The following is a 12281-nucleotide window of genomic DNA, read 5'->3' on the forward strand; positions in this document are numbered from 1 at the left end:
CTTTATTCTGCACTTTACCATGCTTTGTAGTGTTTGATTGTGCCTATTCACTGGAGTTTAGAAGGATGAAAGGGGAATCTCATAGAAACATATAAGATTCTGACCGGACTAGACAGGTTAAATGCGGGAAAAATGTTCCCGATGTTGGGGAAGTCCAGAACCAGGGGACGTAGTCTTAGGATAAGGGGTAGGCCATTGAGGACTGAGATGAGGAGAAACTTCTTCACTCAGAGAGTTGTTAACCTGTGGAATTCCCTGCTGCAGAGAGTTGTTGATGCCAGTTCATTGGATATATTCGAGCGAGTTAGAGATGGCCCTTACGGCTAAGGGGATCAAGGGGTATGGAGAGAAAGCAGGAAAGGGGTACTGAGGGAGTGATCAGCCATGATCTTATTGAATGGCGGTGCAGGCTCGAAGGGCCGAATGGCCTACTCCTGCACCTATTTTCTATGTTTCTAAAATGGGAAAAGTTCTATTCCACATCACTCATGCTGATATATAGGGATGTGGGAATTGATAAATGAAAGAAGATCAAGGTTCATCTCGTTTGCCTTCAAGCATCCTGGTAGTCATATGATGCAATGATAATGGAGTTGTTAATGATGATGCAATGATAATGGAGTTTTTAATGATGATGATGAGTCATATGATGCAATGATTAGTAACCATAGCAATAAATCTCTAACATTGGCCCAAAAATGGCAGTCGGAGGCTTCCTGTGGACCGGCATCTCCGATCGAAATTTTTTTCTCCAAAAGTACTTGTTGGCCCTGGAAGAACGTATACTTATGGTCCAAGGCCTAGATGCACAGCCCAGCGTGTGGGCTCACACATCCCAGTAACGTAAGCGCATCCTGGGATCACGTGGGCCTGGACCACCAATGAACACGGAGGTTTCTCATTGATAATAATGGGAGCTCCATTTGTACGAGTGCAGTAATGGGAGCTATCAATGAGAATACCCCCCAAAACACAGAAACACAACACAATAAATTAAAAAAACACCTCACGTATTTAAAATTAATTGAAATTGAATTTAATTAAATGTTTCAGAAAAAAAATATTTTTTTGAATTTTTAAAAAATAATGTTTTAATAGGGTTAAAAATAAACTTACCTTCCTGGACAGGCTTTTTAATATAAAAATTAGTGGTAAAATTTAATTTTTCTATCTTTTAAAACTCTTAACGCTGGTAAAAGTAGGTTATATGCTTGCTTTAACCAGGCATTTGAGCAAATGGCCCAAATCTCTGCGCGCGAATGTCCTTCTCCCAGAGATGAGCATGATCTGTCGAAAGACATTTTGATAGATCGCAAATGCCATTTGCGAGGCCTCTTCGGGAGCGTGCGCATATTGTACGCACCCAGAGAGGCCACAGTTTTCAGGCCAATGAATCTACGACAGACCCAGACACGAGGAAAACCCCAATGGTGGAGAGCTTTGGGAGCCATCGGTCCAAACAAAAAATCTTGCTTAAAAAAAATGCAAGGCATAAAGATTGGTCAGTTAACAGCCTCTATTGGCATTTTCTGGAAATCTCAATCCACTTGTAACGGTTGATGTGAAACGTGTCTTTGTAAATGGTCTGTCGGGACTTTGCTATAATGAGAAACCAATAATGAATTTACAGAGGCCTCAACGGCTGCAGTGGAGCCTCGACTGGGTCCGAGGACCTTGTCTGCTGTAACTGGAGCGTTGAGGCTGGAGCAGGGTCTGACTGCGGACAACCAAAGATTCATAAGCACCCATGGCCGGTCCTACTCAGCACTCATCTGTCTTGAGTTAGTTCTAATGGGATGCAGCAACTTAAGAGGGCCAAGTACTGCCTGGAATTGTGCCCCTGGATGTTACACAAGGTTCCCTAGTTGGCTAGTAGAACACACACCAGGCAAAGTCCTTGGGCTGAACGGCCTGGTTTACTGGCCACTGGTCTGTCAGCAAAGATTTTGTTGCAGACAGTCCAATTGCGTGCACGGTATTATCAGCAGTGAGGGTGCCAAAGATTGGAAAATGAATCAGATTCTCGGGGAATTGCAGAGGTTTGATGTATGTGGGGGTGGGGGGGGGGATGAATTCCCACAGGGGGTCTCCAGCCCGTCAATTGTAACTTTGACAGATGAGCCATGGAAACCACAGAGAAACAGCATGAATGCAGTTGGGCCATTTTTCTAGTGTTTTCGTATCACTGCCACTGATTTTACAGCGGAGGAGTGGGAAACCCCGGCAGCGATAGACCCCCTACAGAAACAGACCCCCCCCCCCCCCCCCCCCGCCCCCCCCAGAAACAGTTGCCATTTATTGCTTAAAAATTGAATTTTTGGATAATTGGAACTGATCCACTTTGAATCAGGCTGAATGCATGATGTCAGCACTCATTTGAATTGTGTATATTCATTTGTTAAATAAGTCAGCTTTCTTTGAATGGTGTGTGTCAATATGTAAGCCAGGATTCATTTATATTACACCTGCCCACTGAGCTGACTGCAGATGGGCTGGGCTTTTAAAAGGAAATATAAATGACATGAAGTGAAACATAAATCTAACAGGCGGTTTTGTTTTTGCCTCTTGCAGCAACAGATGCAGTCTGATCCACACAAGCTGGACTTTGGCCTGAAACCAGAGTTCCTGAGCAGACCACCGGGCCCCAGCATGTTTGGAGCGATCCACCACCCCCACGAGCTAGCCCGCCCAGCAACCCTCTTCTCCACTGCTGGTAAGGGTAAGCCTTTAATGGCGGGGTTGTCCCCTCAGGAGTCACAGAATGCCAGCATCTACTCCCATCTATAGGCCCAGCAAGTCAAACACATGAGCACTTCCTAAGAACTCCCAACTTTTTGTGTTGTTATCTGTACAAATACCAGTATCCACTAGATGGCAGTGTTCACATTCAGCATTGAATCCATTACCTTGTGCTCCCAACAACACAATCTGCTTCTGTGCAGAGAAACATAACAAACCAGATTTAGTCAGTACTTGCAGGTAAGAAGAGACCATGCTTACAAGCATTCCATATCTTTTTTTAATAAATTGTTATGTTTAAAGCTATTCGCTTCCAGCATAGTCCATGTTAATAGAATGTATACATGAATTATAAACTGGGCTAGGGATTGAGTTCATATAACAGTAGGTTCATCACGAGAAATCTTTCTATTACATTACAACAGTGACTGCACTTCCAATGTACTTCATTAGCTGTAAAGCACTTTGGGATGTCTTGAGCTGGTGAAAGGCGCTATAGAAATGCAAGTCTTTCTTTCTCTGATTAAAATGGAATAGAATCCAGTCAGCATTTTTAATCATGGCTTTTCTCCCCTGGGAATTTCTGGTACTGGCATGGCTTTTTTCTGCACACACGAAAGACTAAACGCACCACTGTATGAGAAGAAATAAGTGGTTCATCCTTTAGTAAACCGTACAGGAAAGTAACAGTAATAGTCCCCGGGTTTTATTGGAGCAAAATCGCAAAGCTTAAGAGAAATGGTTTTACTTCCATGCTTTGGAGCAAATCCACATGGACAGCGTCACCCACGGGACAAGTGTGTCCATGACCATAACGAACCGAAAGCAATCCCAGTAAGTGTGTGGCTACAGTTCCCCACCAATACACCGGCTTCATTTATTCAATATCTCATGTCTATACACACTGGCAATCTTTTCCATTATAAATTCCTCTGTCTACCTTTATAATGAAAACTCCCTGAGGAAGCTTGTCGCATCGTAATCACCCCCTCCCCACATCGGACACTCTGCGGCCCCACTGTTCGTGGGTGGATTTAACTTCCGTAAGACCTGTTCATGCAGGCACTGTCTATTACAAAGGTAGGCATTGGAATTTCTCATAGAAAGATAGGTAATAAAAAGGACAGAATGCATTGACTGAAACATCATCACATCTGCATGCCCTGATTTCATTATAGCCCATTCTCTACTACTATATTTCCTCAGCCCCTGTGTACAACACCGCAGAGATATATAATATTTATAATATGTATAGAACTACATTGTAATGGTGCTATATCTGTGAGTGACAATGGGAGGGCCACATTAAAAGTACATGAAGCTCAGCTAACATGACTGTGGTGACTATTGTACTCACCCTGTATTCTCCCATCCTTGAACTTAAGTTCCTGGGCTTGTCACCGTGATGAAACTGCCAATCTCCACTGTTCTCCAATACATTGAAGAAGCAGAAAGGGAAGACACCTTGCATGCAGTGTGAATTCCCACTGCCAATGGGGAGCATTTGGATTGCACCATATCCATCCTTCAGGGTGACTCTGGATTCGAATGCAGACTAAATGCAGAAACATCCCTGCTGACAAACTGGACAAATAACTGCTCAAATCTCCCACCACGGAACACAGCCCATGGAAATAATACACCCCCATTGTGCTGACATTGTGTGTCTCCCCCTCCCTACATGATTAATCACAGTGCAGAAACATCACCTGAGCCATACACAATAAAAACCTTGGCAACAGAGCAGCCTGCCTAATATAATCAAAGTAGTTCCACCCGCCACAAGCTCCATTCTTTCGATGAGTATAATCTTATACTCATCGTAGCCACACCTTTATCCCACTGAGCAGCAATTCCCAAACACTCCCACCCTGACAGCACTTATTCAAATCCCCACCCCATTCAGCTCCATTTCTCATTGGTTCCCCACAGAGCAGTATTTCCAATGTCCCACCCTGGTAATATTTCGGTCCATGGCTCGCTGCCCCTCCCTCCTCTGTCCTGCTCTCCATCTCTCCCCTTCCCTCATTTCTCCACACCTTATCCCGTCGTTTCCTTCCACCCCTCCCCTCGTATCTCCCTCCTCTGCCACGTCCTCTAACCTTGCTTGCCCTGAATACTGCACTTGCTCTTGATTCCGGTGTACGTTGTCAGTGGAGATTGACCAGTGTATGTATAAATTTCCGAGTGCTGCAGGAGTATCTCTACCAATGACTTCTCTACCTACCTCAGCATTGTGACCTCAGGAGGCCAAGAATTAATCTTGAACTCATACAAGACCTTAATGATACCACAGTTGGAATATTATGCACAGGTTTGGGGACTCCGTTATACAAAGAATGTAAAAACAGAATGGAAATGATGGAGGGAGGATATTAACAAGGATGAGTATGAGAGTTATGAAAAGAGACTTGAGAAGTTTTTTTTAACAACAGAGGGTTAAGGAGTGACATGATAAAGGAATTGACGATTATGAACAGTTATGATAAAGTAAATAGTGACTAGATTATTTCCACAGGTCAGCAAAACAGTACAAGAGGACAGAATAGGTCTTCCCAGTTTCTCTGACTTTCTTTACTCTTTCTTCCTCTACTTCTGTCTCCCATTATTCTGTCTCTCTGTTTTTCTCTTCCCTTTCTCTGTCATATTTCTCTTCCTGTTTCTCAAACTCCCTCCCTTCCATTTCTGATAGTTTCTCTTTCTCCTAGTTTCTCTCTGTCTTTCACCTATTATTCTATTTGTCTATTTCTATCTCTTTCTCTGTCTCACTCTCTTCTCTTTATCTCTGCTCTATTTCTTGCTTTATTTCTGTCTCTCTCCTCTCCCTCTTTCTCTGTTGGTGTCTATATTACTCCTCTTACTTCTGTCTGTCTCTCTTTATTTCTATATATCTGTCTCTTTTGCTCTGTCCATTTATTTGTGTTTCACGCACTCTGTTTGCCACTTACAGCCAGTTTGCCGCTCTCTTTTATGAGCAAAGGCTTTTTTAAGGTAAATTATTTTTTAATAATAGCTTAGACACGCAGCACGATGATTTCTGGAACTATTTCCTTGCGAAAGGAAGTATTCTCCGCTAACCTGCTTCGATCACTGGTCGCAAAGGATCTGGAAAATGAGAGCCCAGCTGAGCCAGCCTGGAGTTAACGGCGACACATTTTCCCGTGACGACACCAAGAGGCAACTCGTTAAAAAGTGCTTGGCCTCACAAAGTAGTTTTGCAAACCAAGTGCAGAATTATGCAGATCAGTTAGCGCGACTGCTTCCCTTGTAACTGCAAGGAAAATTAACTTCCCTGTTTGTTTTCAGGTACCACGCATCCAACTGGAAATCCCTTCGGACCGCCGCCTCATCACAACAGCTTCCTGGGTCCAGCTACTCATTTAGGTAATCCTGGTCTGGCCAGCCCGTGGGGAACAGTTGGGTAACCAATTCACTGACTCAGGCAATTGCCAGCAAGTTAGCAAATGAAGTACAGTCTACTCCACCTAAGTGTACACATGAAAACAAAGGCCCCACATTTGGTTATGTGGAACCTCTCGACAATATCATAGTCATTCAGCATTTAATGGCACAGTTCAGTGTAAATCTTTGCTCTCATTTACATACGTTAATCCTTGAATTGCTCACCAGTGGACACATCAACCACTGAGCTAGTTAAGCTGCCTTGCACTGTGCTGCTATTACAAATATAAAACGGTATTTTAAAAATCGTTTTTTTTTCATGTTGCGGTGTACTTCAGAGCTCTTTTACAAGTTCACACGTCTGATAGATGTATAAATGATTGTATAAAATTGGTTGTACTGTCATAGACTGCACGATGCATGTGATTCCATCAATTCGGTGTGCCCATATTTTCATTGAAAAGTGCTCAGGAAAAATTGTGGCGTGGTCAAATAAATGATTCTGATTCTGGGCTGCAGCGCCATGAAGTATCAGATGGTGGCGATGTTGAGACCATTAATGTTGAACAAGCTCAGCAGTGTCACCAGCTGGTGGTCCTTGGTGCTTCAACTGTTCAAACATTTCAAAAAAACATTTACAAGAGATGGAAAAGTCTGGGGGGGAGCTTTTTGGCTCAAAGTATTCCCTCTTATACTAGAAAATACGTTTTTAGAAAAGATTATTGCTGAAATGGAAAGCTGAGTGTAGGTTCTCATTCCTTGCTGGGCTGCTCCGGTGACATTAGTTACAGAGAGCGTCCCCTGCATCCTCCCCAAACTGGGCCATGACCACTGGGATGGGGTGTGACTCCAAGCGAGCCTGACAAGTGCTCTGAGACCAAGCTTAGAAAACACATCCGAGTAGGCTTGCCAACTCTTTCTGCCTGTGTTGGAAAGCGAACCGAGGCTTCGTCACCCGATTGGATGATTCTTGGCTGTCAGTCAAATAGCCTCTTTTCACAAATCCAACATTTTTAGAGCTAATTTTAAAAAATTGCTGAAATAAAGTGATTTTTCGCCCCCGGTTGCTCCCAGCAGTGTCCTAGAGATTAAGCTTCAATTCCTGGGGACTCCAGGACACCCCTGGAGGGTTGGCAACAGCAACCCTGAGAACAGTGCAGGGTTAAACATCTCTGGGGCCAGTTTGAAGTCACATCTCCCACAGTTTGCATTGGAGCTGCTCCGGCCTCGGAGGAGGGGGGCACTGTACTTGAGCATCTCCATGGCAACAAGAAAATTAACATTTTTAAAAATGTAAGGTGAGTTCACCCTTTTCCTCTTTAAAAAGATAGCGAGAGTACCTTGAATAAGTTACTCTCTTTAGCTGCAGTACCGCCAAGGTGCCTGCTGGTGGCACTGCCGAGCTCGCAGAACTTTATTTCTAAGTAGCGCCACCACCAGGTATCTTCTGTAGCTGATTTTTAAATTGCCTTTCAAAATGCATTTATGGAATTTCATAGACATAAATATAGCAAAATATAATTTAAAAAAGGGCCTACTTAATCCTGTAAACTGACGCATTGGCCTAGAAATTTGAGGGGTATTGGGCACCCAAAGCGTCCAATATTGCGGGCGGCCTGCGTGCGCGTTCGGAGCCTGCAGTCTGTCTCCCGTCATATTAATATAGGCATCAAAAGAGGCGTCTAGGACCCGCACCTGAAACAGGTGTTAGCCCCTTTGCATATGTAAATAAGGGGCCTAACGCCTGTTATACGTCTCCTTCAGCAAATTGGTTTGCCCTGAACGCAGCCAGTGTTGGGCTGCATTGAGGAAAACTATGTCTATATGTGGCCTCACCAGCGATAGCTATAGGCTGTTTCTATGCCCTCGTGTTTAGTGCAACAGACCGTTTTCTCACCTCACTGCATGTGCACTGTAACTTTGGCAGACCGCTTGCTTGTTGAATCAGAGGCGGGAAGTTTGGCAAATCTAGGCTGGACATTTTTCTTTTCAGGTTTATGTCATTTGCTTTATTTAAATAGTGGTTTGGTGGGAAGGGCACAGAAACATTGGTGAGCTGTTGACGTCACACGCAATGCTAGTCTGTAAATCCAATTTTTATTTGAAAAAAAATTGAACTGTGTTGAAGGTGGGACTTTAAGAAGTGGCTAGATGGACAAATTACGATGGGCCTTCCTATCAGTAATTATCTACTGTCCTTGTGTAGTTGTTTAGAGTTTACAGGATGTGGAACAGTAGAATGCCTAATTTATTCCAATAGATGTGTCAATGTCCTGTTTAAGTGTTGGACTGGTACCAAATCTGTATTAGCAGAAAAAGAGTGAATGAGTTGAGATTGAGATTAATAATTGAGTGAGGTTGCTGGATGACCTCATCTGTTGGAAATCGAATTGTTTCAGAAGACTGTAGATATGCAGAAAAAGCTAGTGCGACAGCCCAATATAGTGAGGTACCAACACGCTGCGCATTACAGTGGTTGGGCATGGATTTGTGCCTCATTTCCTTATGATAAGCTTTTGATTTTGGCCAAATGGACACGTGAGACCCCAAGAAGAAGCTTGGCACCTCCTGCACAGAGGGAAGTTGAATGTGAAAGTCACATCTGGCAACTCGTGCTCCTTCTCGAGGTTGGCTGAGCAGTAGCATTCTCGGGCCTGAGGCAGATACCCGATACACCCTCGAGCTGGGGAAGATGTAGGACATGGCTGAACCGTAAAGAGAGAGAGAGCAAAGAGTGAGCTTTAATGAGGTAGGGGAGGGAACATGCAGAAAGGAAACATCAGCACAGCATAATAGTACTCCGTTGTTTGCTCATTGACAATTAGCATCTTCAACCTTAGTCCCCATGAAAAAATGGCACCTCAACAACAACTTAAATTTATATAGCGCCTTTAACACAATAAAATATCCCAAGGCACTTCACTGGAGTATTGTAAAAAAAAATTGACACCGAGCCATTTCAGGAGATGTGAGGGCAGGTGACCAAAAGCTTGATCGAAGAGGTGGGTTTTAAGGAGTGTCTTAAAGGAGAAAAGAGAAGTAGAGAGATTTGGGGAGGGAATTCCAGAGCTTAGGAGCTAGGAAGCTGAAGGCATGGTTGCCAAAGGTGGAGCATTTAAAATTGGGGATGTTCAAAAGTCCAGAATAGGTGGAGCGCAGAGGTTCTAGGGGGTTATAGAGCTGGAGGAGATTACAGAGGTAAGGAGGGGCGAGGCCCTGGAGGGATTTGAAAACAAGGATGAGAATTTTAAAATTGAGCTGTTGCTTAACTGGGAGCCAATGTAGGTCAGCGAGCACAGGGACGATGGGTGAGCGGGACTTGCTGCGAGTTAGCACGCAGGTGGCAGAGTTTTGGATGACCTCTTATGGAGGGTAGTGAGGCCGGCCAGGTGTGTTTTGGAGTAGTCAAGTCTAGAGGTGGTAAAGGCATGGATGGGGGTTTCGGCAGCAGATAAGTTGATGTAAGGGTGGAAACGGGCAATGTTATGAAGGTGGAAAGGCAGTCTTAGTTATAGCTCAATTCGTGATCAATTATGACACCAAGGCTGAGAACAGACTTGATCAGCTTTAGACAGTTGCCAGGTAGAGAGATTGAATCAGTGGAAAAGGAACGGAGCTTGTGGCGTGAACCGAAGACAATGGCTTTGCTTTTCCTAATATTTAATTGGAGGAAATTTCCGCTCATCAGCTGGTATAGAGATGGTGGCGTGTTCGAGAGAGGTGGAGGAGAGGTACAGCTGGGTATCATCAGCATACATGTGAAAACTCGCATTGTGTTGCCAGATGACATCACCGAAGGGCAGCATGTAGATGAGAAATAGAAAGGGGTCAAGGATAGATCCTTGGGGGGACACCAGAGGTGACTGTGCGGGATCGGGAAGAGAAGCAGATCATTCTATGGTTATGGTTGGAAAGATAGGAATTAAACCTGGTGAGTGCAGTTCCATCCAGCTTGACGACAGTGGAGAGGCGTTGGAGTAGTAGGAAGTATGTACACCTGCAAAGTGAATTTAAGGCTCTAAATAAGTCTCTGAGCACGGTCCTATTAAGAGAGCAGAACTGAATCCAGGTCATTGTATAGTGTGCACTAGATAGCCAGGTGTGGGTTGTGAGAAGTGTGTCTGGTACTAGCCCATGGATGACATGGCGATACTGAATATTGGAGCTCAAACATTCTGTGCTATCCAGTGGCAGGATGTGAGCTTTGATTTCCCAATCTCGGTTAGCCTTTCAGGGAGGTGCCAAGGACAGGCCAGACACTCTTCACTGGAAGAACAGGAGAACTAATGGGAGACCATCCCAGGCTGCTCTTCAACTGACTTAGTGTAAAGCTACATAGCAGAGGCAGGGAGTTGGTCTCCAGGATTTCCTGTGGGCCTGAGATGGTGTGAGATGTGGAGAAATTTTAAGCGCGTGGAGAATAACAGCCTAATAAGATATGTATAGAGAGCAACTGTCTTCAACAGACAAAATGAATGATCCAAACTTAATGCTGGATGAGAAGGCCATCTTTATTCATAGAGGGTATCAGAAATTATTCGTCGCCAAAAGTATATTGACCTCTCGGAGGATGTAAGAGGTTTTATAGATGGACGTTAGAAAAGCAGGGATTCTCCCATTGTCCTGCCCGATACTCCTTCCTCAACCCTCACCATCAAGAACAGATTATCTGGTCATTAGTCTTATTTATTGTTTGTGGGGCCTTGCTATGTGAAAATCTCCTGCTTGGTTTCACTACATGATATAAGAACATAAGAAATAGGAGCAGGAGTAGGCAATTCAGCCCATCGAGCCTGCTCCGCCATTCAATAAGATCATGGCTGATCTGTTCACTTTCCCACACTATCCCCATATCCCTTGATTCCCTGAATATTCAAAAATCTTATCAATCTCTGTCTTGAATATACTCAATGACTGAGCCTCCACAGCCCTCTGACGTAGAGAATGCGAAAGATTCACAACCCTTTTGAGTGAAGAAATTTCTCCTCGTCTTGGTCTTAAGTGGCCGACCCCTTATTTTGAGCCTGCGACCCCTGGTTCTAGACTCTAGTCAGGGGAGCATCCTCCCAGCATCTACCCTGTCAAGCTCTAAGAATTTTTTATGTTTGAATGAGATCACCTCTCATTCTTCTAAATTCTAGGGAATATTGGCCTAGTCTCCTCAATCTCTCCTCATAGGACAATCCCCCCATCCTAGAAATCAATCTGGTGAACCTTTGCTAAGAACATAATTAGAAGCAGGAGTAGGCCATATTGCCCCTTGAGCCTGCTCTGCCATTCATTAATATCATTACTGATCTTCAACCTCAACTCCACTTTCCAACCTGATCCCCATATCCCTTGATTCCCCTAGAGTCCAAAAATTGCACTCCCTCTGACGCAAGTATATCCTTCCTTGGGTAAGGAGATCAAGAATGTACAGTGCTCCAGGTGTAGTCTCACCAGGGCCCTATATAATTGCAGTAAGACGTCTTTACTCTTATTCTCTTCTTTATCTTAGCAACAGTTACTACACTTTAAAAATAACCTATTAGTCATGTAGTGGTTTGGGACATCCTCAGGAAATAAGGGGGCAATTTTAAAGTAGTGCTCGAAACGTGTGCGAAGTCCGCTTGCCCGCCTGGTGGTGCGGATGTGAGACCCGGGCCCGTTAACATCCTGCCGGTGAACTGTGGGCACGATGCTGCTGCTCGCCTCTTCTGGGAGGGCAGGAAATGGACCGTCCCCCGTACTTCCGGCAGGCCAGGTCTGGGGGAGAGATGGTGCGGGTTCCTAGAATAGGCCAGCAGCAGGCTGGAGGTTTGTTTTGTGGGGCGGGGAGTGTCCGATGGAGCAAGAGTGCTCCTCCCTGGCTCACCAAAAGAGATGACAGGTTTCCTGGGCTGTTTTGTGAGCAACCTCCAGGATTTACTTTAAAAATATGCGTATCTATCGGGTTCCTGTCTGTGTCAGGCGGCCAGTCTCCTATTTACAGGCTCGCCTGAAAATTGCATTAGGAAGGCCTTGGATTGTTGATGGGGCTACTGAGGGGCTCACTTGCTCCCATCACTCCCCTCCCCCCCGGATTTTTAATTACTGGCTGACCCTTTTTCAAGTGAGAAATTGAAAATCACTCCCAAAATATGTTGTATAATTCAAGT

At 44.5% G+C, this 12281-nt stretch overlaps 1 protein-coding gene across 2 annotated transcripts in view; it reads left to right on the forward strand.

Moving 5' to 3' along the window:
* Positions 1–12281, forward strand: part of auts2a (activator of transcription and developmental regulator AUTS2 a) — a 1264571-nt gene that overhangs the window by 1230695 nt on the left and 21595 nt on the right. For both annotated transcript variants that reach the window (XM_070857211.1, XM_070857212.1), the window contains 2 exons: positions 2572–2713; positions 6046–6123. In XM_070857211.1, coding sequence (XP_070713312.1) covers positions 2572–2713; positions 6046–6123 — 220 coding nt within the window. The remainder of the gene's footprint in view (positions 1–2571; positions 2714–6045; positions 6124–12281) is intronic.

The sequence above is a fragment of the Pristiophorus japonicus genome, chromosome 16 (genome assembly GCF_044704955.1).
Source record: "Pristiophorus japonicus isolate sPriJap1 chromosome 16, sPriJap1.hap1, whole genome shotgun sequence".
Lineage (NCBI taxonomy): Eukaryota > Metazoa > Chordata > Chondrichthyes > Pristiophoridae > Pristiophorus > Pristiophorus japonicus.